We start from the raw sequence: 21,669 nt of genomic DNA on the forward strand, positions 1-21,669 counted from the left end.
AAAAAAGGCTATGGTGAGACACGGTAGAAATTCTTCATTTGAGGCTAATCATTGGACATTTAATATACTGACCTCGTTTGGTTTAGCTAATACTTTAGATGATGTGTTTAGAGTCAAGAATAAACATTTGGTTAAGGAGAGACTGACTCCTGATAATGAAACACTCAGTTTGCTACCAAAGGGATAGGGCTTGATTTAGACATCTAATGATGTGTTTAGGATATCTACAGGAAAATAATGTTTAAGTATAATCATTATACGTCATTTACAGGTTAGATCTTTCGACAGGTAAGGCTCTATTGTGACTTTGTTTCAGACACCATTCAGTGCTAAGGAAACACAAGGCAACTCTAAGGCTACCAAATAAGGAGGGATTTTAGATGGAGAAGCGCAGAGATGTGCCTTGCAACACTAATAAGGTAAACTGTTTATTAAATAAGTAGCAGCTGTCATTGAACCTTGTAAGTGCAGAGTCACTTGGGGATGCTGCTTGCATATCTAGGATGTTGTCTGCAGTCTCTCAAAGTTCTCAGACTTGACAGGAGAATTCCTGCTTTGGCTGTGCTTTTAAACTCAGAAATGATCCTCAACACAATTGGTGTTGAAACTGGTTGTATTGAAATAGAACAGTGCTGGTCCCATTATAGCCAAGGTGAGTAATGCTGTGTTCAGCAATTTCATGTCATCCAGCCCTACTGCTGACTAGTCCATATTTGCTGCATTTGCCCCATTGGCTGTGATTGCATTGTTTTATCTTTCAAATAAACACACTCACTTAATCACACACCTTTAAACATGCAAATAAACATATACTAGAATAAAAAAAAATGAATCTAAAAACACAAGATGCTATTTGGATGTTTCTCAAATATAATAACGATCATCAGAGTTTACACAAACTTGTGGAGTTCAGGCAGCTTAAGTGCAGTTCAGTTCAGCTTTTCACTCAAATTGTTGTGCTTATAATATAATTTGTAATGAACGCTGTTGAATTTAATTAGAAAATAATGAAAAATTACAGTTTTTTATTAGTGCACTGTAAAAAATAAGTGTAATTTTAACTGTAAAATTTTGTAAAAACGCTACGGGAAAAACTGTAACAACTGCAGAGCACGCCACGGAGGCAGCCATCAGCGTCGGCGCCATTGTGCATTCTTTCTTATGCGTACTGTATTCTTGGTAAGAGGAAGGATATTATGTCTGAGTCTACATACAGTGGGGCAAAAAAGTATTTAGTCAGCCACCAATTGTGCAAGTTCTCCCACTTAAAAAGATGAGAGAGGCCTGTAATTTTCATCATAGGTATACCTCAACTATGAGAGACAAAATGAGAAAAAAAGTTGAAAATCCGTGTTGCCCAGCGACAGCCCAAAACATTACTGCTCTAGAGGAGATCTGGATGGAGGAATGGGCCAAAATACCAGCAACAGTGTGTGAAAACCTTGTGAAGACTTACAGCAAACGTTTGACCTCTGTCATTGCCAACAAAGGGTATATAACAAAGTATTGAGATGAAATTTTGTTATTGACCAAATACTTATTTTCCACCATAATTTGCAAATAAATTCTTTAAAAATCCTACAATGTGATTTTCTGGATTTTTTTTCTCATTTTGTCTCTCATAGTTGAGGTATGCCTATGATGAAAATTACAGGCCTCTCTCATCTTTTTAAGTGGGAGAACTTGCACAATTGGTGGCTGACTAAATACTTTTTTTCCCCACTGTATAGTCTTTGGTAATTCACAACTTCCACCTTTTCTCTCACGTTCCCATGTTTTATTTTGATTTTGAGGCCAACTCTTGCAATTGAGAAACTTTTTCTTCTTAGTTTCTCACTGACACTTCCCCAGAACTCTGATATCATCTTCTTGTACACAACAGCTTGTGGTTCTTCTCGGGAAAGTTCTCAGCAGTTGAAATGCATCTCACCACTAATTCACACCAATGACCATGATATGTTTTCAATATATCAATCAAGATAATACATACATGTTAGGGATGTCCTGATCGGGTTTTTTGTGTCCCCGATCCGATCCGAGTCATTGAATATCGAGTATCTGCCGATACAGAGTCCTGATCCCCAACTTGTATTTTCTTAGTGCTTGGTGCACAGTTTAAGTACATTAAAGATATAAAGTTATTAAAATCAATCCAATTTATACAGGGATGTGCAGAGAGTTTCTCAGGGACAGGGGCTCAAATGTAAAAAAGAATATATATAATATCTAAATAAAAACAATTACTACAGTAATTATACTGTATATATATATATATAAAAAAAAAATTAAAAACACTAACTTCTCTAATCATTTTATATTCTATCTATTTGTTTTCTTTTTATTTATTGTACAATTAAAAGCAAAAAAAGGCCTCTAACCACTAGCTTGCTCTATTCTTTTTCTATTCTATCTGTTTTCTTTTTATTTATTATATAATTTTTAAAAAACTTGCTACGTGTACTGCGTTAGGCTAACTGAGACTTGTTATAGCACTTGCATATCTTTGCTCTCTTGTTGATTTTGATTGCTTCTATTGTCCTCATTTGCAAGTCGCTTTGGATAAAAGCGTCTGCTAAATGACTAAATGTAATTATATATACATATATACACACACACACACACACACACACACAAGACAGTGGACATCAAAATTAGAGAACAACAATTTCTTAAATTTCAAGGTCACTGCTTAGTCCTATTTGAAGTTGTTCTAACAGGAGTAGAAGGGCAGTTTTTAAAGCATATTTCATAAATTAATTGTATTCTGAAGCACAGTATAAAAACTTAAATGAGATATTTGAAAAAGAGCTCTGGTCAACAATAGAGAACACTTACAGATACCTCCAAGTTCTTGGTGTTAATCTGGCACCTAGTGCCAATTTCCTTAATTATATGACAAATCCTATTTAACTGGCAGCATTCCTCTAATTTTCACTGAGATTGCAAGATGGCGGGCCGCTCTATTGGTCATTCCAAATCTGTGATTTCTAGAATATTTCAGCTTTACAATGACACTAATTCATTCAAGTCCCCCAAAAAGGCTGGTCGTCCACGTAAGACAAATGCAGGAGAAGACAGGATAATGCAGAGACTCTCAATGGGGAATGGGGAATGCAAATGTTTATCAGAACCTCCTTCAGCAATATGCGGTACCTTCTTGAAAGCATCTCCCAATCAGCCTGCAATTTTCATGCAAGACAATGCCCCATAACACTGCAAAATGGATAAAGCAGTTCCTTAAAGCGAAGAACACTGAAATAATTAAATGGCCGGGTCAGAGTCCTGATTCAAACCCAATTGAAAATCTCTGGAAATTCCTTGGCGACAAATTTATGGCTAAGTAACTCACCACAGTTACCGAACTATGGAAGAGACTGGAAGAAGAGTGGACCAAGATCACACCAGAGCAGTGTGAGAAGAAACTAGTGATGTCCTGCAGCTGCAGATGTGCTAAAGTCCTCTACACTCCTACTAATTTCTGACAGCTGCAACCCTCCTAAAAAAAAAATTAAAAACACTAACTTCTCTAATCATTTTATATTCTATCTATTTGTTTTCTTTTTATTTATTGTACAATTAAAAGCAAAAAAAGGCCTCTAACCACTAGCGCAGCTGCAGATGTGCTAAAGTCCTCTACACTCCTACTAATTTCTGACAGCTGCAACCCTCCAAAATTTTCATTGTAATCTTCTTTCATGCTACAGTGGTTGTTCTCTAATTTTGATCACTGTTTTCCACAAAATAATGTTTTTTTTTTGTTGTTGTTGAAATTTTCTGGTTATTTTGCAAAACATGTTAGTAGAACAGTGGTATACCCACAACTATTCCTTAAAATTTTGATTGATGAAGATAAAAAATATTTCGGAAAATGTTTTGGTATTTATAGATTGTTCTCTAATTTTGATCTCCACTGTGTGTGTGTGTGTGTGTAGGAGAGACCGGCTAATTGTCACTAACTAATATTTCTCAGGATTGGTTTATTTTAACAGTCAATTTCTGTATAAACTCATACCTTAAAGTCTTGGCTGTAAAAAGGACATTTCCTTCATTATTGACTATAGGAAAAAGGATCATGCTGACCTTTTGTGACAATATTCCCAATTTTACCATACAATATTTAATTACAATTAGTTTAATGGAACAAGAAAGTTTAGATTCCAAAAAAAAAAAAAACATTGAAAGAAAGAAAACAAGGAAGACATTTACTGTTCTTCCATGTTCTTCCAAACCTGAAGGACTTTCTTTCTTCTGTAGAACACAAAAGAAGATATTTCAAAGAATGTTCTCATTATAATGAAACAGCATTGGTCCCCACTGACTTCTATTGTATGGAGAAAAATAAATCTCAAAATACAGAATATCTTCTTTTGTACTTTTGAACTATCCCTTTAAGGAGGCAGATGTGCACGTACTGCTAGACCATGCCTATATTTGAATAATTTTTGAAAAAATATTGCACATCATTGAGACTAACAGATAAATAATAGATGAACTAGTTAATAAATGCTTAAAAAGAATGGAAAAGGATATGAGTGAGAATTCATCAGTTGGTTGTAATTTAAAGGAATATTTATGATGATGCAAAATGAATGAAGGAAAATGTGAAGAGATTTAAAGCAAGTTTAATGTCAAATAAAATGGTGTATTAATACAATGGTGTATCATAAAAATGGAAATAAGGAGAATTTTGTATTAAAGTAAATGACTGTTTTACAATCAGAGATGTGTATATATATATATATATATGCAAAAAAAAGGTAGATATAAATAAATAAATATGTTCATCATACATATGGTCGTGCAATAAATTAAATATTAAATAATACATTATAAATAGTAACAATAAAAAAAAAATGAACAAAAGAGATAATGCACAGTCATAAAACTGATTAAAAAATCTAACTATCTGGAACACTACTCCTTCTTTATATATATATATATATATAATTCTATCTATATATTTATTGCACAAACTGGACCAATGGCCATGTCATTAACATCAATAATTTTAGATCAACTTGTTCAGTCGTCATTCTATATATCCTTCATATACCTGGTATCACTATTCAATAAATGCAGGAACATGTAATAACACTGTCAAAGATTATTCCTATTGATTACAGTAGCTGCCGTATATAATCATAAATCATAAATAATCATAAGCATAAATAATTGGCACATATTCTGCACTGAATATAACATTACCCTGAGTGGCTAAGTATCTGAGCAACGGTCACATTTCTGTTGTAGAGTGACCCTGTCATAATTAATCCTTTTGTGGATACCTGGAGCCTGCTGTATATTTGGGTAAACCAGTATGCATTGAGATCCAGTTGTTGTAGTTGGTGATTTTTGTGTAAACTCCTGGGTTAAACTTTTTTGAACACTCTTTTCCCCAGCTAATGATACCGAATAGGAACATGGTGTTATTTACTTCGCACACCAGAGGCCCTCCTGAGTCGCCCTAAAAGCAGAAAAAAATTAACACATTCAAATGTGTATTTCTTAGAGTTTTATGAAGATATTTTAACTTGTCTAGGCCAAATGTCATATTCATCAGTGAAAACTTCTGGTTTACCTGGCAAGCATCTTCCTCCCAGTCTCTACCAGCTGCGCACAACATATTTTTATTGACCTCGTCCTTGCTGTAATACTTGTTCTGGCAATCATTCTGGGAAACAAGCCTCACCTGAGCCTGTTTCAGATATCGAGAGTACTCAAAGCCTCCTTAAAAAACAGATAAAAAGCAATGATGACATTTATGTTCATCTCTTGTATTACGTAGTTCTAGTCCTGGCATTGACATTCATTGACATCCAGAGTGACAAAATGACATTACTAAAATGTCCAGCTAAATTTTTAGAGATCCAGTACAGCATGTTGTGTCATAATCATAGGACATCCCAGTTTGTGTTATATTTCATATCATAGATCAACTGTGGACACACCATGTTGCCCTCATATCTTGTTGTCGTAGGAAAGTGATGATTGTTATTGTTCTCGGATACACTATCTAGCTTAGCATACAGTGTGTGTCGTCTTACCCTTTTGATGTCTTCCATAGCCAGCAATCTCACAGTAGAATCCTGTAGGAAGCATCTGCTGGAAGGGGGGAATACATGCAGTTCTCACAGAGTTTGTCTTCACGGCACATTGTCCATTGCTGTCCACTATCTTCAAAAGAGCTAAAGGAAGGGATTTGCACTACTTATTATTTATGCACTCTTCTTTTAATTGCTGGAATAATAAAATATAAAGCAAACATACCAATGTCGTTATTGAAGTTTTCAGTTGTGTAATCAAAACCCTCATGAACCACAAGTTTGCTCACGTTGAACTGCTGCTCTTTAATGGAGTCGGTTTCATTGATGGCATTCTTTCCCAGAAAGACTGAGTATCTCTTTATTTGTGTTTTCTTACTGTTCAAAACAAAGAAATAGTACAATTATATGACATGTTATTATACCCCAATGCGATGACATTAACTGCGTTAAGCCGTTTTATTACACGGCCTCTGGAATACTTGATTCTGAACGCAGCATTCAGCGGTCTGATATTTCGTAATATTCACTGTTGCCCATGACAATACAGTATCTAGATAATAACTCATTGGTTTGCAATTGGTTACCCATGAATTGTGGCATTATTGCCACTTGCCAAAATGTTCTTTGCAACCTGCATGCAAGTTACCACCTAGGTTGTTTAAAAGTTATTTTTCTTTCCTCATGATTTTACTGCCACTTTGATGTCTCTTGTATCACACCGCCAACTTGTGCCATCTTGCAACTCAGTAAAATATATTAATAGTGAAAATTACCTCAGAGAACTTGATCACTATTACTGTAATATTGTTGAAGTGTTCGTCTTACTGATAAGCTGATTGTTTTGTATGCTTTCCAAAATGTTCTTTGCAACCTGCATGCAAGTTACCACCTAGGTTGTTTAAAAGTTATTTTTCTTTCCTCATGATTTTACTGCCACTTTGATGTCTCTTGTATCACACCGCCAACTTGTGCCATCTTGCAACTCAGTAAAATATATTAATAGTGAAAATGACCTCAGAGAACTTGATCACTATTACTGTAATATTGTTGAAGTGTTCGTCTTACTGATAAGCTGATTGTTTTGTATGCTGTAGTGGACTTTTTTTTCTTAGTGGAAGCTTTAAGATAATATTTGATGACTAATAAGTAGGATAATGTGCTGTCAGCATGTCATTATCACAAAATAAACCCAACAGGGTGATACAAGACCCAGATCCCAGGAGCGGACTGTGCATTTAGAAGGTCAAATTTGTTTCCGTTAACAACAGGTTGACATACCCGCCAGGGAAGCAGTGGGCTGCAGTGAGAACCCAGCATGGAGCAATAAGGGTTCCTCCACAAATAAATCCATCTCCTTTAAAGATTGCTGCAATCCAAGGCTGTGACTCAACCATTGACCTTGATCCTCCTATTATCTTTGTAATGCGGTTCAAGTGTCGCTCCCCACATGATGATTCTGAATAATGAAGAAACATGAAGTTTGTGAGGATAGAGAATTTTCTAGGCTTTGTAAAAGGATCCTAGTGGGGATTTTCCTTACATTTTCACTAAATGAATGAGGATTTTTGTTTAGAATGGGCAATAAAAAGTAAATAAATCAAAATTTTTACCTCTGTCCTGCTTTGATGGGTCAGATTTTGGTGGACTCATGGTGGCTGCAAGAGCAAATGTAAGCCATATTAGTCAGTCTGCTATCAATATTTCCCATGGCTTAAAAGAGATGGACTTCTACTTACTTGGTTTAATTTCCCTGTCGGTAATGTCACAGTATTCCCGAACATAACGATTTCTTCTCCTTACAATGCACCATGGCTGAATCCTTTTATCTGGATTCCTAAAACAGCAAAATTCAGAGGTCTGAGCCTTTAAAAAATATATATATATATAATATATAAATATAAATATAAATACCTGCAGTAGTTATGATGAGAGAATTTTCTAGGCTTTGTAAAAGGATCCTAGTGGGGATTTTCCTTACATTTTCACTAAATGAATGAGGATTTTTGTTTAGAATGGGCAATAAAAAGTAAATAAATCAAAATTTTACCTCTGTCCTGCTTTGATGGGTCAGATTTTGGTGGACTCATGGTGGCTGCAAGAGCAAATGTAAGCCATATTAGTCAGTCTGCTATCAATATTTCCCATGGCTTAAAAGAGATGGACTTCTACTTACTTGGTTTAATTTCCCTGTCGGTAATGTCACAGTATTCCCGAACATAACGATTTCTTCTCCTTACAATGCACCATGGCTGAATCCTTTTATCTGGATTCCTAAAACAGCAAAATTCAGAGGTCTGAGCCTTTAAAAAATATATATATATATAATATATAAATATAAATATAAATACCTGCAGTAGTTATGATAGCAGTTACTAAAAGAGTGGTTTCTGTTTTGGAAGGAATTCCATGGTAGACATGTCCGCCCACTGACTGTCACTGACACTTCGTTTTTGCTCTCCTTGCTTCTATCTAGTATGCACTTATCTGTGAAAAGAGAAAAGTCATGATTAAAACCTAGACATTCAAATGCTAAAAATACAACCTTAATCAAATAGCATATTATTGGAAAACTTTAATCTAATATGACATACTCAAAAGAAATGTACCCTTTACTCGAGAAGAAGTGTTTTTTCTCCAAGGGCTTTTAATCTAAAAACAGAAATATTAATATTAGCAGTGTGGGTAAAAAGGTTAATTCCAATTAAAGACCCTCAGTAGGAAGTAAGACTTTTCACTTCTGTTTTGTTTTTCCACTTACTGCTTCAATAAAGCACAGGGTGCATGTCAACAGTAATATCCAGAGTATACACTTCATCTTGACCGCAAACCAAGGTTTTCCTTTTTTGGAGATCCTAAAATCAATTTGAAGAAGTGAGCCATATATTCATAAGAAGCATCTATAAAAGAGAAGGCACGTGTTCTCTGACCACAAGCAGGGGGAATTCAAGTTAATAGAAACATTTGTAAAGTTGACAAAAAAAAAAGTATCGCCAAGAAAATCACATGAATTTGCAAGCACTGATTCTGCAAGCAAGCATGCATACTGTATAATGGTACTTATAAGCCCACCATTGATCTGCTTTTTTCTATTAATCCAATCCATTAATTTTCATAGTTCATTGATCACTAATGCAACTACTCCTACAGTACCTTTGAATAAATTTTGGCCAAATTTCATACATATTACTATTATAACATGTACAGCAGCCTTTGAAGGTTCTATTTAAATTGATCATCTAATTTCGACATTTTATGAATTCTATTTGTATACTTATGTTTGGTTATAAAATGTTTTATAATCTATATAGTGCACTTGCAGTCTTAAAAATAAAAGTTCTTTGTTGGCATCTATGGTTCCATGAAGAACTTTAAACATCCATGGAACCTTTCCGTTGTGCTAAAGGTTCTTTGCAATCAGAAAATGTTCTTTAAATGATTAAATTATTCATCACACTAAGCCTAAAATGGTTCTTTTAAGAAATATTAAGAACCCCAAATGGATCTTCTATGGCATTACTTTATTTGTAAAAGTGTAAGATAAACATATTTAAATGTAATTATAATTAATTTATATCCCCACATGCAATATGTTTAAATCAAGTCAATGAAAAATAGCTATATAGGCACAATATGCAAATGTAAAAGAATAAAAGCAAAGCAGATCCAGAAAAAGTGTATTAGTTGCTTACCTTTCTGGTAGTAAGCAGTTGATTTCTTGTTTGCTTGCAGATGTTGTGGTGTAGAGCTGCACTGGGCTTACTGAGCACTTGCTGTCATGTGCCTGTTAGTGTTCCTGGCTTTATAGTGACGAATCTGTGATTGTCTGAGGGGGGCCTGGCCTCAGGCAAGCTGGCACATGCGCTGTGCACTAAACAATGAGATAGTTGGCTATGCTTTTGCGGAAGCTCATATTGTGACTCATGCTAAATTACTCAAGATCTTTTCCCTTTTTCGAACACATAAAAATATTTCTAAAAGGGACTTTGCCCAAAGTACTGACAATCATTGTGGTTTTTATATTGCAGTGGCCATTTCACAGCATGTTTTGAGAATTAAGAAATATATATAAAATATCAGATACATAAAGTAGTATTTTCTGTGAAAACTAGTAAAAAAAAACATCTGTAAGAGTTAATAAGTTGTTGAGGTATAGATAATATTAAAAAACCTGCATCTTCAGATTAATTAGATATCAAAACAGATGTGTGTTGTTCGTCACATACATCTAGATGATTCATTGTCATCAGTCATCTGTTTGCCATTGCCAGTCAATTTTTACTCAGACAATGTATTTTTAAAATCACAGAGTAATGTGGCATGATGAAATTGCATTTCTTTGTTGTTTCCTAACATCCGGAGCCATTCTCATATGTTTCTACTCTTTGTCTGTGCGTGCACAGTTTGCATGCCTGATTTATTATAAAGTTGAAATCCCGGGCTTTTATGTGATATTACTTTTTTCTTTTAATCACTCCCATTTCCAGTCTTATTCATAGTATTATGCCCCTCTGTTTTAGCTGGAATTCATCCTGTGATTAATGGGGGGGGGGGTTCATGAATGAAAGAGCCAGAGGAGATGGTGTCACCTCTCTATCATCTTAAGAAATGTACAGACACACATTTCCTGTTCAACACACTACTGAACTTCCAGTGTTGCTATTGTTTGGTGATAAGATATATGAAGCATCAGCTAAATGTTTGCATCACCTTTTATGATGATGTCCATCAGGTGTCAGTGACTTATTTCGTAGAATGCAGCATAATGTGGCCTTTTCAGAAAGTTCTTAATCTTTCCTTAATAAAGATTGCCTTAATAAAAAGTTTTAAAAAGAAAGAAAAATAAAGTTTAAATAGACTCATACTGTATGTTAAGCAGTTGGGCTGAATTCATTACAGAACTATAATACTTAGGGTCAGGGTTTGAGCTATATAGCTCTGTCTTGCAAACACTGTAATTAAATTCATATGCATGCATACTTCATATTCATCACCAGATGGGCATTTATTTAATCATTAAGATTAAAAAAAATGTTCTTCCTTCTTTCCCTTAAAATTCCTGTAAAGATTACATCCATTAAGAAAATATGCAGACATGTTTGACATTAGGAAATCACTTCAATAGAAGAGATTATCACTGTCCGCAGCCCATTTACTTGACCCCCTGATGCAGCTTTTATTGCTCAACTTCCTTTACAAAGGCTAGATAAAGACATATTCCATTAGAATAGTTGATTTAAATTTTAAAATATAATTTAAGGTTAATTAATTGAACAAAATTAGGTTTATTAAAATAAAAAAATCATGTTTGGATAGGTCAACTGTCCAATGCTACTGATGAGATGGATTTGTACTTGCATTTTAAAGTCTTGAGCACCATCTCCTGGACATTGGAGTTAATATTTACTCATGCTTGGCCTTATCACATCACAGTGGGTCAGCTAAACCACATGTTGACTTTACAGATTAGTTTTAGATCTGTTTCCATATCTATCTGCTATAAATACAAAATAACATCTAAAAAAAAAAAGCAAGCAGTTGAACAGATTTTTTTTAAAGGGGTCATAAAGGGGACGTTGCTAAAAAGAACATTGTTGTGTATGTGGTGTAATGCAATGTGTTTATGCGGGTTAAAAAAACATTTTTTCACATACTGTACATTATTGTTTCTCCTCTATGCCCCGCCTTTCTGAAACGCGTTGATTTTTACAAAGCTCAGCTGTCTGAAAAGCGAGGTGTCCTCTGATTGGCCAGCTATCCAGTGCGTTGTGATTTGCTGAATACCTCAAGCGTGTGACGGAAATGTTACGCCCCTCACCATCCTGAGATGCCGTGTCCCGGTGTAGTGCCGAAATTTGCACCCTGCCAGATTATGCACCCTCTAGTATTGGTAGGTTTAGGAGTAGGTGTGGAGGAGGGGTTAGGATTAGGGTTGGGTTGGGATTAGGCAATCAGGTAGCGACTTCAACGAGGGGGTATATAATCTGGCAGGGGTGCAGAATTCGGCACAACACCGGCACGATGAGACAACACCAATAAAACCCATTACAAACGAGGCATTTGTTGCATCCAGTGGGGACATAATTCCTGATTACAATGATTTATACGGTTGAACTGTTCTGGAACAGTGTTGTAAATACAATTTAACCACTGATTTAGTTGTGTCCTCTTTTGGAAGGCCAAACAAAGTCATTTCGCTTTCACAACGAAACACAGCGGGCTAGAGTGAGCGGCGGCGGGTGGGCTTCAGAACGGCACAGCCGGCGGATTCGACGAAGGAGCGGCCAGAGGGCTTGCGGCAACCACACGTGACGACCCCGAGCTGGATCCGGCGATCCACAGCGCGAAGTTGATGTATTTCCTCAGCGACCAGCACGGATCAGCACCAGGCATGACGAAGCGGATATCATCCTCTTTTGGAAGGTCAAACAAAGTAGTTTCGCTTTCACAACAAATCACACAGCGCCTTCACGACATGGCGCCGGCGGCAACAACAATACTACAGCGAGAATAAAAGTTACGCCTTCTTTCTTTGCGTGAACATTTGGGCAGCGTTATGCAAATCTTCCCACATCGTGACGTAGACATGTGGGGGCGTGTTTAAACGAGGCGTTTTAGGAGGGCATGGACAAGTCTTAACTTTTATAAAGAATATCTCTTTGGATTTGAGACTTTAGTCTTTGCAACTTTAGGGATCTTATCTATTCACGAACAGCTTGTAACACTCCAAAGACAAAGGAAAATTTTAAATTGCATCATGACCCCTTTAAAGGTAATCTGGGAATCTGGGGTAAAATTCACAACAAAAACACATCTATGAACCACGGATGTCATCATTACCTTTTTTTTAAACAGGAAAAGACTCACTGAGATTAAAATCTCTTTTCCAGGAGTGTCTGACCCCTTTAAAGGTAATCTGGGAATCTGGGGTAAAATTCACAACAAAAACACATCTATGAACCACGGATGTCATCATTACCTTTTTTTTAAACAGGAAAGGACTCACTGAGATTAAAATCTCTTTTCCAGGAGTGTCCTGGCCAAGATAGGCAGCTATAGTTTGCATGTACAAATAATCAACATAGTTACAACATACATTACAAAAACCAAACATATAACCGGTTAAAAACAATTACACACCATTAAGTTGCTCTCTAGATTACATAATAAAGACTTAAATTAATTATAAGACACCGTTTTGTAACTTCATCTACTTTTGGAGCAGATTCCAATCTGAAGTGGCGGCATATTTAAAAGAGGTTTTACCAAGCTCAGTTCTGACAAGGGGCACACAAAGATTATAATTTGATTAAGAACGTAATGAATCATTTTCAAACAAAGTCCTTTGTATGAGACAACAGAGATAGGTTGGCAAAATGACCCAAAATTGCCTTATATATCAACAGATGCCAATGCATTTTTCTCCAAAAACTCAAAGAAGGCCATGCAACTCTTTTATATAATTCACAATGATGAGTTGAAAATTTACAATCAGTTATAAATTTCAGAGCACCTTGCTACAAAGCATCCAAGGAGGAGAGAAGAAGGTAAGAGTAAGAGGGGCATGCTGATAAACTCCATCCCTGTAATCGAGAACCGGTAAAAACGTAGCAGACACTAATATAAGAAAGAAATTCCTAGAAAGCTTCTTGTGAAGAATAAAAATTAATAAAAGAACAGAATTATTCATACTCAAAAGTGTGAAGTGAGGCAAGGCTGCAGTTTGAACATCTGTCACTTAACATCTAGCAAACATCCGACTTGTACTGATGAGCAACTGTACTGATGAGTACTGATGAGCAAAACCAAATCAGAATAAATGAAATCATAAAAGCTACTAAATGCATATTTTGTTCATTAGATAAACTTGAGTAAAAATCAAAATAAACTGGAATGTTATCAGGCCCTAAATACAAAGTAAAGTGGCAGAATAGCCCATCTCTTCACTGTCAAAGAGAGAGAGAGAGAGAGAGAGAGATCATAGTCTTAAAAAAGACACAAACTTTCCTAAGAAAGTATTGTCACTGTGACCCTATGAGGCTGAGAGAAATTTCACTTGTCTCTTCACTGTAAAAAGAGATCTAGCCTATAAGAAAGAAATTCCTAGAAAGCTTTTTTCACATTTTTGTCATACAAAAATGGTGGAAGCAGCATCTATCTATCTATCCATTTTCTCTTATTTTATTTGACTTTTTATGAATTGTTTATCCAATGATTCGTATAGAACGAACACATTTGCGTCACTGGAGTTACTTTCACAACCATTTTCTCAAGGTCCTCGCTGACTTGAGATCAGCACCACGAACCTTGTTTTAGCTTGCCATTTCACTTGTCTCTTCACTGTAAAAAGAGATATAGCCTATAAGAAAGAAATTCCTAGAAAGCTTTTTTCACATTTTTGTCATACAAAAATGGTGGAAGCAGCATCTATCTATCTATCCATCGTAATTCAATTTTCTCTTATTTTATTTGACTTTTATTAATTGTTTATCCAATGATTCGTATAGAACGAACACATTTGCGTCACTGGAGTTACTTTCACAACCATTTTCTCAAGGTCCTCGCTGACTTGAGATCAGCACCACGAACCTTGTTTTAGCTTGCGTTATATGGCATGGGCCATGACCAACTGATCCTAGATCAGCGCTGATGAAACCCAGGCTGCTCCTAACGCACCGCGCATGCGCTGACATTGTTTCGCTTTTGACTGGAGTAGCAGCTGACTGGCGTGGCCGCAGTCAACAACAGTTATCACACAAGTGCGCCAGTCAGCGCTACTGTATCCAATCAGCATTTTAGGGCAGCAAGATTTAGTTGTTTTGATTTTCTGGTGCTCTCTGGTCCTCGTTTTACCGTGCCTGGTGTTATGGAAAGCTGACATTTGGGGACTTGTAAGACTGCAGGCTAACAGTTCAATACATCGAGTTGTTTACGCGTAGCTAGTTAGCCAGTTAGCAAATCTGACATCCGACTCGTTTAAGGATGAAATGAATAGCTTTGTTGTTTGCTATGGATTAATACGCTCGTTTGACAGGTCCCACAGTTTTCCACTTCGGATGTGGTCGATTCATGCAAGTTAGAAACGCAAACTGACGCAAGGTAAGTCACTACCGGCTGACACTTTGGATTAGCTCGCCTGCTAGCTGTATGTCAGAAATGAAAGGTTTCGCTTATGAACCATCATCTACGCTATCTACAGTATAGAAGTCTCTCTTTAAGGCCCACGTCCTAATCAAGCACGAGTAGCTGTCATAGTGTTGAAAGCAGCCATTATAAATGTCTGATGAGGTGTTTTACTGCTGTGTGCAGATGGAGAAACCCCCTTTCAGACAGAATCAGCTCTGTGGGTCATGGCTTATGAAGGAGAGGCTGGGAACAGGAGGATTTGGACATGTCTACCTTTATCAGAATGAGGTATTGCTCTGCCTTTGGTGTTACTCTTAACTACTGTTGATGTGAAAATGTTTTGTTTCCTTTGCTTAGATTTAAAGACAAAGAAAATTGTAGTTTCTTAATACTGTAATATCTTGCAGGAAACCTCAGAAAAAATTGCTGTGAAGCTCTGTCGCCTTGAACTTAACGCAAAAAACAAAGTCAGGTGGAGTCGAGAGATCCAGATTATGAAAAAGTGTGTAAATCTATGGCAATCAAATGTTTGACTTAAAAAAAAAATTATTGTTCACAATATGTTGTTATAGGGCTGGACAATAATTCAATATGTATCGCGATATAATTTTTTTCAATAACGGTGATATGATTTTTAAACACATTTCCGATATTTCGATATACATTACCAGTGTTTCCCATACATTGATTTATTTGTGGCGTTTGACTTCGGTAGAAATATTTTAAAATGTTACCGTTTTTGCTGTACTTTGGATCAAATAAATGCAGGCTTGGTGAGCAGAAGAGAATTCTTTAAAAAAACATAAAAAATCTTACTGTTCAACAACTTTTGACTGGTATGTTAGCCTATAGTTTGAAGTAAAAAAATATTAATATTAATAAGGAGAGTCTGAGATTTATTTGACAGTGATTTCACATTTCTTGTTTGTATGAAGGCTAAATACTAATAAAAGGTGAACATTTATTCATCTGCGCCATTTTTTTCCTAAAATATTATATAGTTTTATAGGAGTAGGTTTCATAGAGTTGGCAAATAAATTTTTCATAAGTTTGTAGGTACAGACATCTGTTGTGGCCGTTCTTGGCCGTTTTTATGAGGCTTTTTTAATAGTGTTCATATAGATATTATATTGTATCGACCGAAATTAAGTAATATATCATGATATAAATTTGGGCCTTATCGTCCAGCCCTATGTTGTTATTAAAACATGTTTCATGTAAATATTTTATTTATTTTATGTATACATACATAATTAAAAATATTTTTTTTTCCAACTTGTCAGGATGAAGCACCTTAATGTGGTGACCGCAAAGGATGTACCCGAGGAGATGATGCACATTGCCTTGAATGATTTACCGCTTTTTTAATAGTGTTCATATCGATATCGGAATTATATCGTATCGACCGAAATTAAGTAATATATCGTGATATAAATTTGGGCCTTATCGTCCAGCCCTATGTTGTTATTAAAACATGTTTCATGTAAATATTTTATTTATTTTATGTATACATACATAATTAAAAATATTTTTTTTTCCAACTTGTCAGGATGAAGCACCTTAATGTGGTGACCGCAAAGGATGTACCCGAGGAGATGATGCACATTGCCTTGAATGATTTACCGCTTTTAGCTATGGAATACTGTTCCAAGGGAGACCTTCGAAAGGTGTGTGTGTGTGTGTGTGTGTGAGTGAGTGTGACAGAAGCCTTTTCTTTGCATCATGTCTCATGTGCCCTCTGTTGACATTTTTACTAACTCATTTCTGTTCTTTGTATTGCATCTTGTAGTTACTCAGCAAACCAGAAAATTGTTGTGGGTTAAAAGAGAGTGAGGTGTTGGCTCTACTCAATGATGTTGGTAATGTGTGTTTTTAAAACTGTTATTAGTACTTCTATTGTCGATCGCTAAGGGTGGTAAATAAAACAGCATGTTTTATATTCAACAGGTTCTGGAATCCAGTACCTCCATGAGAATAAGATCATTCACCGAGATCTCAAGCCAGAGAATATTGTGCTACAAGATATCAATGGAAAGGTATTTTCTATTCAGTAGTTTGATTCTTGTTATGTAGACATACTTTTTCCAACCAAAAGTTTTTTGATGTTTATGCAGCTCGTCCACAAGATAATCGACCTTGGCTATGCCAAAGACCTAGACCAGGGGAGCCTATGTACTTCATTTGTGGGGACTTTACAATATCTGGTATGTCTTTGCATTCATCAGCGATATGAAAAGGCAATTATCACAATAAGTCAGCATACACTATCATTTGAAAGTTTGGGGTCAGTACGAAGTTTTTGTTGTTGTTGTTGAAATTAATGAATATTTTTCTTTAGTAATGATGCATTAAATGAATGGTTCACACACGCATTAAATTGCTGTAATCATTTACTCACCCTCCACTTGTTTATTTTGATGAATATTGGTAACATTAGTTGACAGTAGTCATAGACCTCCATAGTGTTTTTTTCCATTCTATGGAAGTTAGTGGCTACTGTCAACTTGAGGTTGAGTAAATGATGACAGAATTTTTGTATTTTTGGGTGAACCATCCCTTTAAATTCAACAAAAGTGACAGTAAAAACATTTATAATGTTACAACAAAAAAAGTATATTTTATATACCTGCTGTTCTGTTTAACTTTCTATTCATCGAAGAATCCAGAAAAAATGTATTATGGTTTCTACAAAAATGCTAAGCAGAACAATTGTTTTCAACATTGATAATAATAAGAAATGTTTCTTAAGCACCATATCAGCATATTAGAATGATTTCTGAAGGGTCATGTGACATCTTGTTTGTTTCAGGCTCCAGAGCTGTTTGAAGGCAAGTCGTACACAGTCACTGTGGACTATTGGAGCTTTGGCACCATGATCTTTGAGTGCTGCTGTGGATTTCGGCCATTTCTTCACAATCTCCAGCCTGTGCAGTGGTACGTGTCCTGATAACCTACATATTAATTAGGTCACAATGCTTGTATCTTACCTTTACAAGGAATACATTCAAACAGTCAAATGACAACATATTTGCTTTTTTTTTAATTATTAGGACAAGCAAAGTGCGAAACAAAGGTCCTAAGGACATAATGGCTGTAGAAGACATGAATGGCGAGGTCCGCTTTTCCACCCACCTTCCATACCCAAACAATCTGAGCAGGTAACCTTTATACAGACCAAAAGACCTTGCATTTCTTGCACCATAATTTTTGTTACTATTTTTTTTTTCTGGGTCTCTGAGTTGACTAGTTGTTTTTGGTACTGCAGGACACTACTGGAGCCTTTGGAGGGGTTGCTACAGCTGATGCTCAAGTGGGATCCAGTACAGAGGGGAGGAGGATTGAATCCAGACGCAAAGCAGCCCCAATGCTTTGCTCTTTTAGATCAAATACTGAACATGAAGGTTTGACATTGGCATTATTGCATCATTTCATTAGAATGTTACATCATTGGGCAATCAGTTTTCTTCTGTAATAATGCAAAATAGGCAAAGATGGGCAGAAAAATGAGCTGAAGCATGATTTATTTTGTAGGTTGTGCACATCTTAAACATGACTACGACCCAGGTTCACTCATTTCTGCTTAGCCCAGATGAAGGGCTTCACTCTCTGCAACAGAGGATTGAGACCGAGACCAAAATCGAACTTTTGAATCAAGAGCTTCTGCAGGAAACAGGAGTCATGTTAGATCCCAGGAAACCTGCTGCACAGTGTGTGTTAGATGGAGTAGTAAGTATTTTTTGGCTTCTTGAATGTGTTCTCATTCTCTAAAAGTACATTTTGGTAAATCAGCAGCAATTTATTACCCTTTTTATTTTAATTTTCAGAGAGGATGGGACAGCTACATTGTATATCTGTTTGACAAGAGTTTGACCAAGTACTCAGGACCTCTAACAGCTAGAACACTTCCTGAGAGTGTGAACTTTATCGGTAAGAATTGAATGATTAATGTGCCATTTCTATGGATAGTTTGTTCATTTAAATATGCTTGAGGGAGGTTGTACTTTCTACTTTGGATTAATGTTTATTCAGTTTTTTTTTCCAAGTTGTTTCCCAAAGAACTTTAAAGTCTCTACCCATTTCATTTTTCTGTTTAAGTGCGGGAAACCAAAACTCAGCTCCCTCTGAGTACCCTCAAAAAGGTTTGGGGTGAGGCAGTGAGCTACATTTGTGGCCTCAGAGAAGACTACAGCCGCCTCTTCCAGGGCCAACGTGCAGCCATGTACGTGCTTTATATTACCATGCTAATTAATGTATATAGCTTGTGTTTTGGGACTTTCCCTGCTCAAAATTAAATGTTTATTTCGGTTTGTGTGTCTTTAGGTTGAGCCTTCTCCGCTACAACACCAACCTTACACGATATAAGAACATGATGTTCTCCTTTTCGCAGCAGCTCAAAGCAAAGCTTTACTTTTTTAAGAGCAGCATACAGTACGACTTGGAGAAGTACAGTGATCAGATGCAGTATGGCATATGTACGTTTTATTGTGCTTAAATTCCTTGAATAGTCAAATATTGCATTAGTGATGATAATCTAAAACAACCTTTTTCTTTCTGAAGCCTCTGAAAAGATGCTGAAGGCTTGGCAGGAAAATGAAGAGAAGGCTGCTGCGTTTGTACAGGTGAAGTGGGTAAATGATATGCATTTGTTTTGAAACCTAACTGCTCATCCAAATGCGATGAGACACGGGGCAACTTTTTGAGCAATGTTGCTGAGCAGTCTTGCCATCAATGGGCAACCAGGTGAGACACAGGGCCCACGACCAATCCAGATAGAAATTTGTTGCCCATTCTTAATGGGAAAGTGCTCAAGCAACATCGCTTGGCGACATTGCCCAACTACATTGTCCCGTGTATCATCACCTTTAGTATTCTTCATGTCACATCATAGAAATGTAGTACTATATCGTTCAAATGTTTGGGGTCAGAAAGATTTTTTTCTGTGTTTTTCTTTATTTAAAGAACTCTCTTATGCTCATCAAAGCTGTATTTATTTAATTGAAATACAGTAACAGCAGTAATATTTTGAAATATTACAATTTAAAATAAAATAAATCTATTTTTGATCTACTTTAAAATGTAATTTATTCCTGTGATGGAAAATCTAAATTTTCAGCAGTCATTAATCCAGTCTTCATGATCACATGATTGTTCAGAAATCATTCTAATATGCTGCTCTTGGTGCGCAAAACATTTCATATTATGAATATTGTGAAAAGGTGTTTAATAATATAATATTTTATGGAAACTTTTTTTTCCAGGATTCTTTAATACATTTATTTGAAATAAAATTATTTTGTAACATTGTAAATGTCTTTATTGACACTAGCATCTTTGCTGATTAAAAGTTTTAATTTCTTTCAAAAACATTTTTTGAGCAGTAGTGCATGTCAATTTATTGCCATGTGGGATGGCATTGTTTTAGCAACAACTTACAGACTCTGTTTGCTTTTAAAGGTGGCAGAGATCGGCCATCTGGATGAGGAAATAATGGCTTTGCACTCAGAAATTGTTGAGCTTCAGAGAAGTCCTTATGCTCGTCGACAAGGAGACGTCATGGAGCAACTGTAAGTTAATTCTTTCAGTGATGCTGTGTAAACTTTCTGAGCATAGATGCCTCTACCATCTTGAACCTTTTGTATTGAAATCATGTCTCATCACAGGCAAGAAAGAGCAATTGAACTCTACAGACAATTGAAGGCAAAATGCAAAAGTAAGTGCAATCCCGTCTTGCATGCTCATAAGCAGAGTTGGGTATAACGCGTTACTGTAATCTAATGATTTTTTCTGGTAACGCAGTAATGTAATGCATTACATTTTAAATTTGTGTAATTTGATTAAAGTTACTAAAGTCAATATAATTACGTTACAATTACAATTACGTTATGTTACAAATGTAGTGTTATAAAGAAGAAGTCATATAGTCAATAAAGAAGAAAAAAAATGTATATGCCTTTTAAAATCACGTTTTGCGCGGGTTCGACGGAGGCACCAGCTCGATCACTTGCATTTTTTCCTGATAACAGCGAAAAGAACTTCAAATGCTCCACCATTTTTGATCATACATATAAGTGTAATACATCATTTGAATCTGTGAAGTGTCTACTTTTATTTGTGTACACTCACAATATCAACAAAAGATTGTGCTTTTGTAAAATAAAGAAAATAAACCGGTTGCGCTTTCAGCCGTCTCAGACTCCGCGAACTTCTTTCTGAAACGCATCACTAAAATGAACCAAAACTCAGCGAATACTTCACACACAGACATGAGAAACATTGAGCTTGAAGTGTCTAGTTTTAAAGGGGTGGTTCACTGTTTTTTTTTTTCCTAGGCTTGATTGTGTTTATGGGGTGCGGTATAACATGTGTAAATGCTTATTTTTTTTTAAAACGTATTATTTTTCACATAATTTACCTTTATTCCACACTGCTCTGTCCCTTCTCTGAGAAAGGGGCTGATCATTTCCTTCTTTTATGAAGCCCCTCCCTCAGAAATAGGCGATGG

General features: G+C 36.0%; 1 protein-coding gene across 1 annotated transcript in view; it reads left to right on the forward strand.

Annotated features, from left to right (window-relative positions):
- Nucleotides 1-335: 335 nt before the first annotated feature.
- LOC107559325 (inhibitor of nuclear factor kappa-B kinase subunit alpha) overlaps nucleotides 336-21,669 on the forward strand; it is a 25,967-nt gene continuing 4,633 nt past the window's right edge. Inside the window, exons 1-17 of the mRNA XM_016243096.1 lie at nucleotides 336-419; nucleotides 15,351-15,455; nucleotides 15,575-15,669; nucleotides 16,717-16,834; nucleotides 16,957-17,026; nucleotides 17,115-17,203; nucleotides 17,282-17,371; nucleotides 17,977-18,101; nucleotides 18,218-18,325; nucleotides 18,433-18,568; nucleotides 18,699-18,893; nucleotides 18,992-19,094; nucleotides 19,263-19,386; nucleotides 19,488-19,639; nucleotides 19,725-19,786; nucleotides 20,622-20,731; nucleotides 20,828-20,877. Coding sequence (XP_016098582.1) covers nucleotides 381-419; nucleotides 15,351-15,455; nucleotides 15,575-15,669; nucleotides 16,717-16,834; nucleotides 16,957-17,026; nucleotides 17,115-17,203; nucleotides 17,282-17,371; nucleotides 17,977-18,101; nucleotides 18,218-18,325; nucleotides 18,433-18,568; nucleotides 18,699-18,893; nucleotides 18,992-19,094; nucleotides 19,263-19,386; nucleotides 19,488-19,639; nucleotides 19,725-19,786; nucleotides 20,622-20,731; nucleotides 20,828-20,877 — 1,771 coding nt within the window. The 5' untranslated portion in view covers nucleotides 336-380. The remainder of the gene's footprint in view (nucleotides 420-15,350; nucleotides 15,456-15,574; nucleotides 15,670-16,716; nucleotides 16,835-16,956; nucleotides 17,027-17,114; nucleotides 17,204-17,281; nucleotides 17,372-17,976; nucleotides 18,102-18,217; nucleotides 18,326-18,432; nucleotides 18,569-18,698; nucleotides 18,894-18,991; nucleotides 19,095-19,262; nucleotides 19,387-19,487; nucleotides 19,640-19,724; nucleotides 19,787-20,621; nucleotides 20,732-20,827; nucleotides 20,878-21,669) is intronic.

Source organism: Sinocyclocheilus grahami, unplaced genomic scaffold (genome assembly GCF_001515645.1).
Source record: "Sinocyclocheilus grahami isolate Dianchi unplaced genomic scaffold, SAMN03320097.WGS_v1.1 scaffold681.1, whole genome shotgun sequence".
NCBI lineage: Eukaryota > Metazoa > Chordata > Actinopteri > Cypriniformes > Cyprinidae > Sinocyclocheilus > Sinocyclocheilus grahami.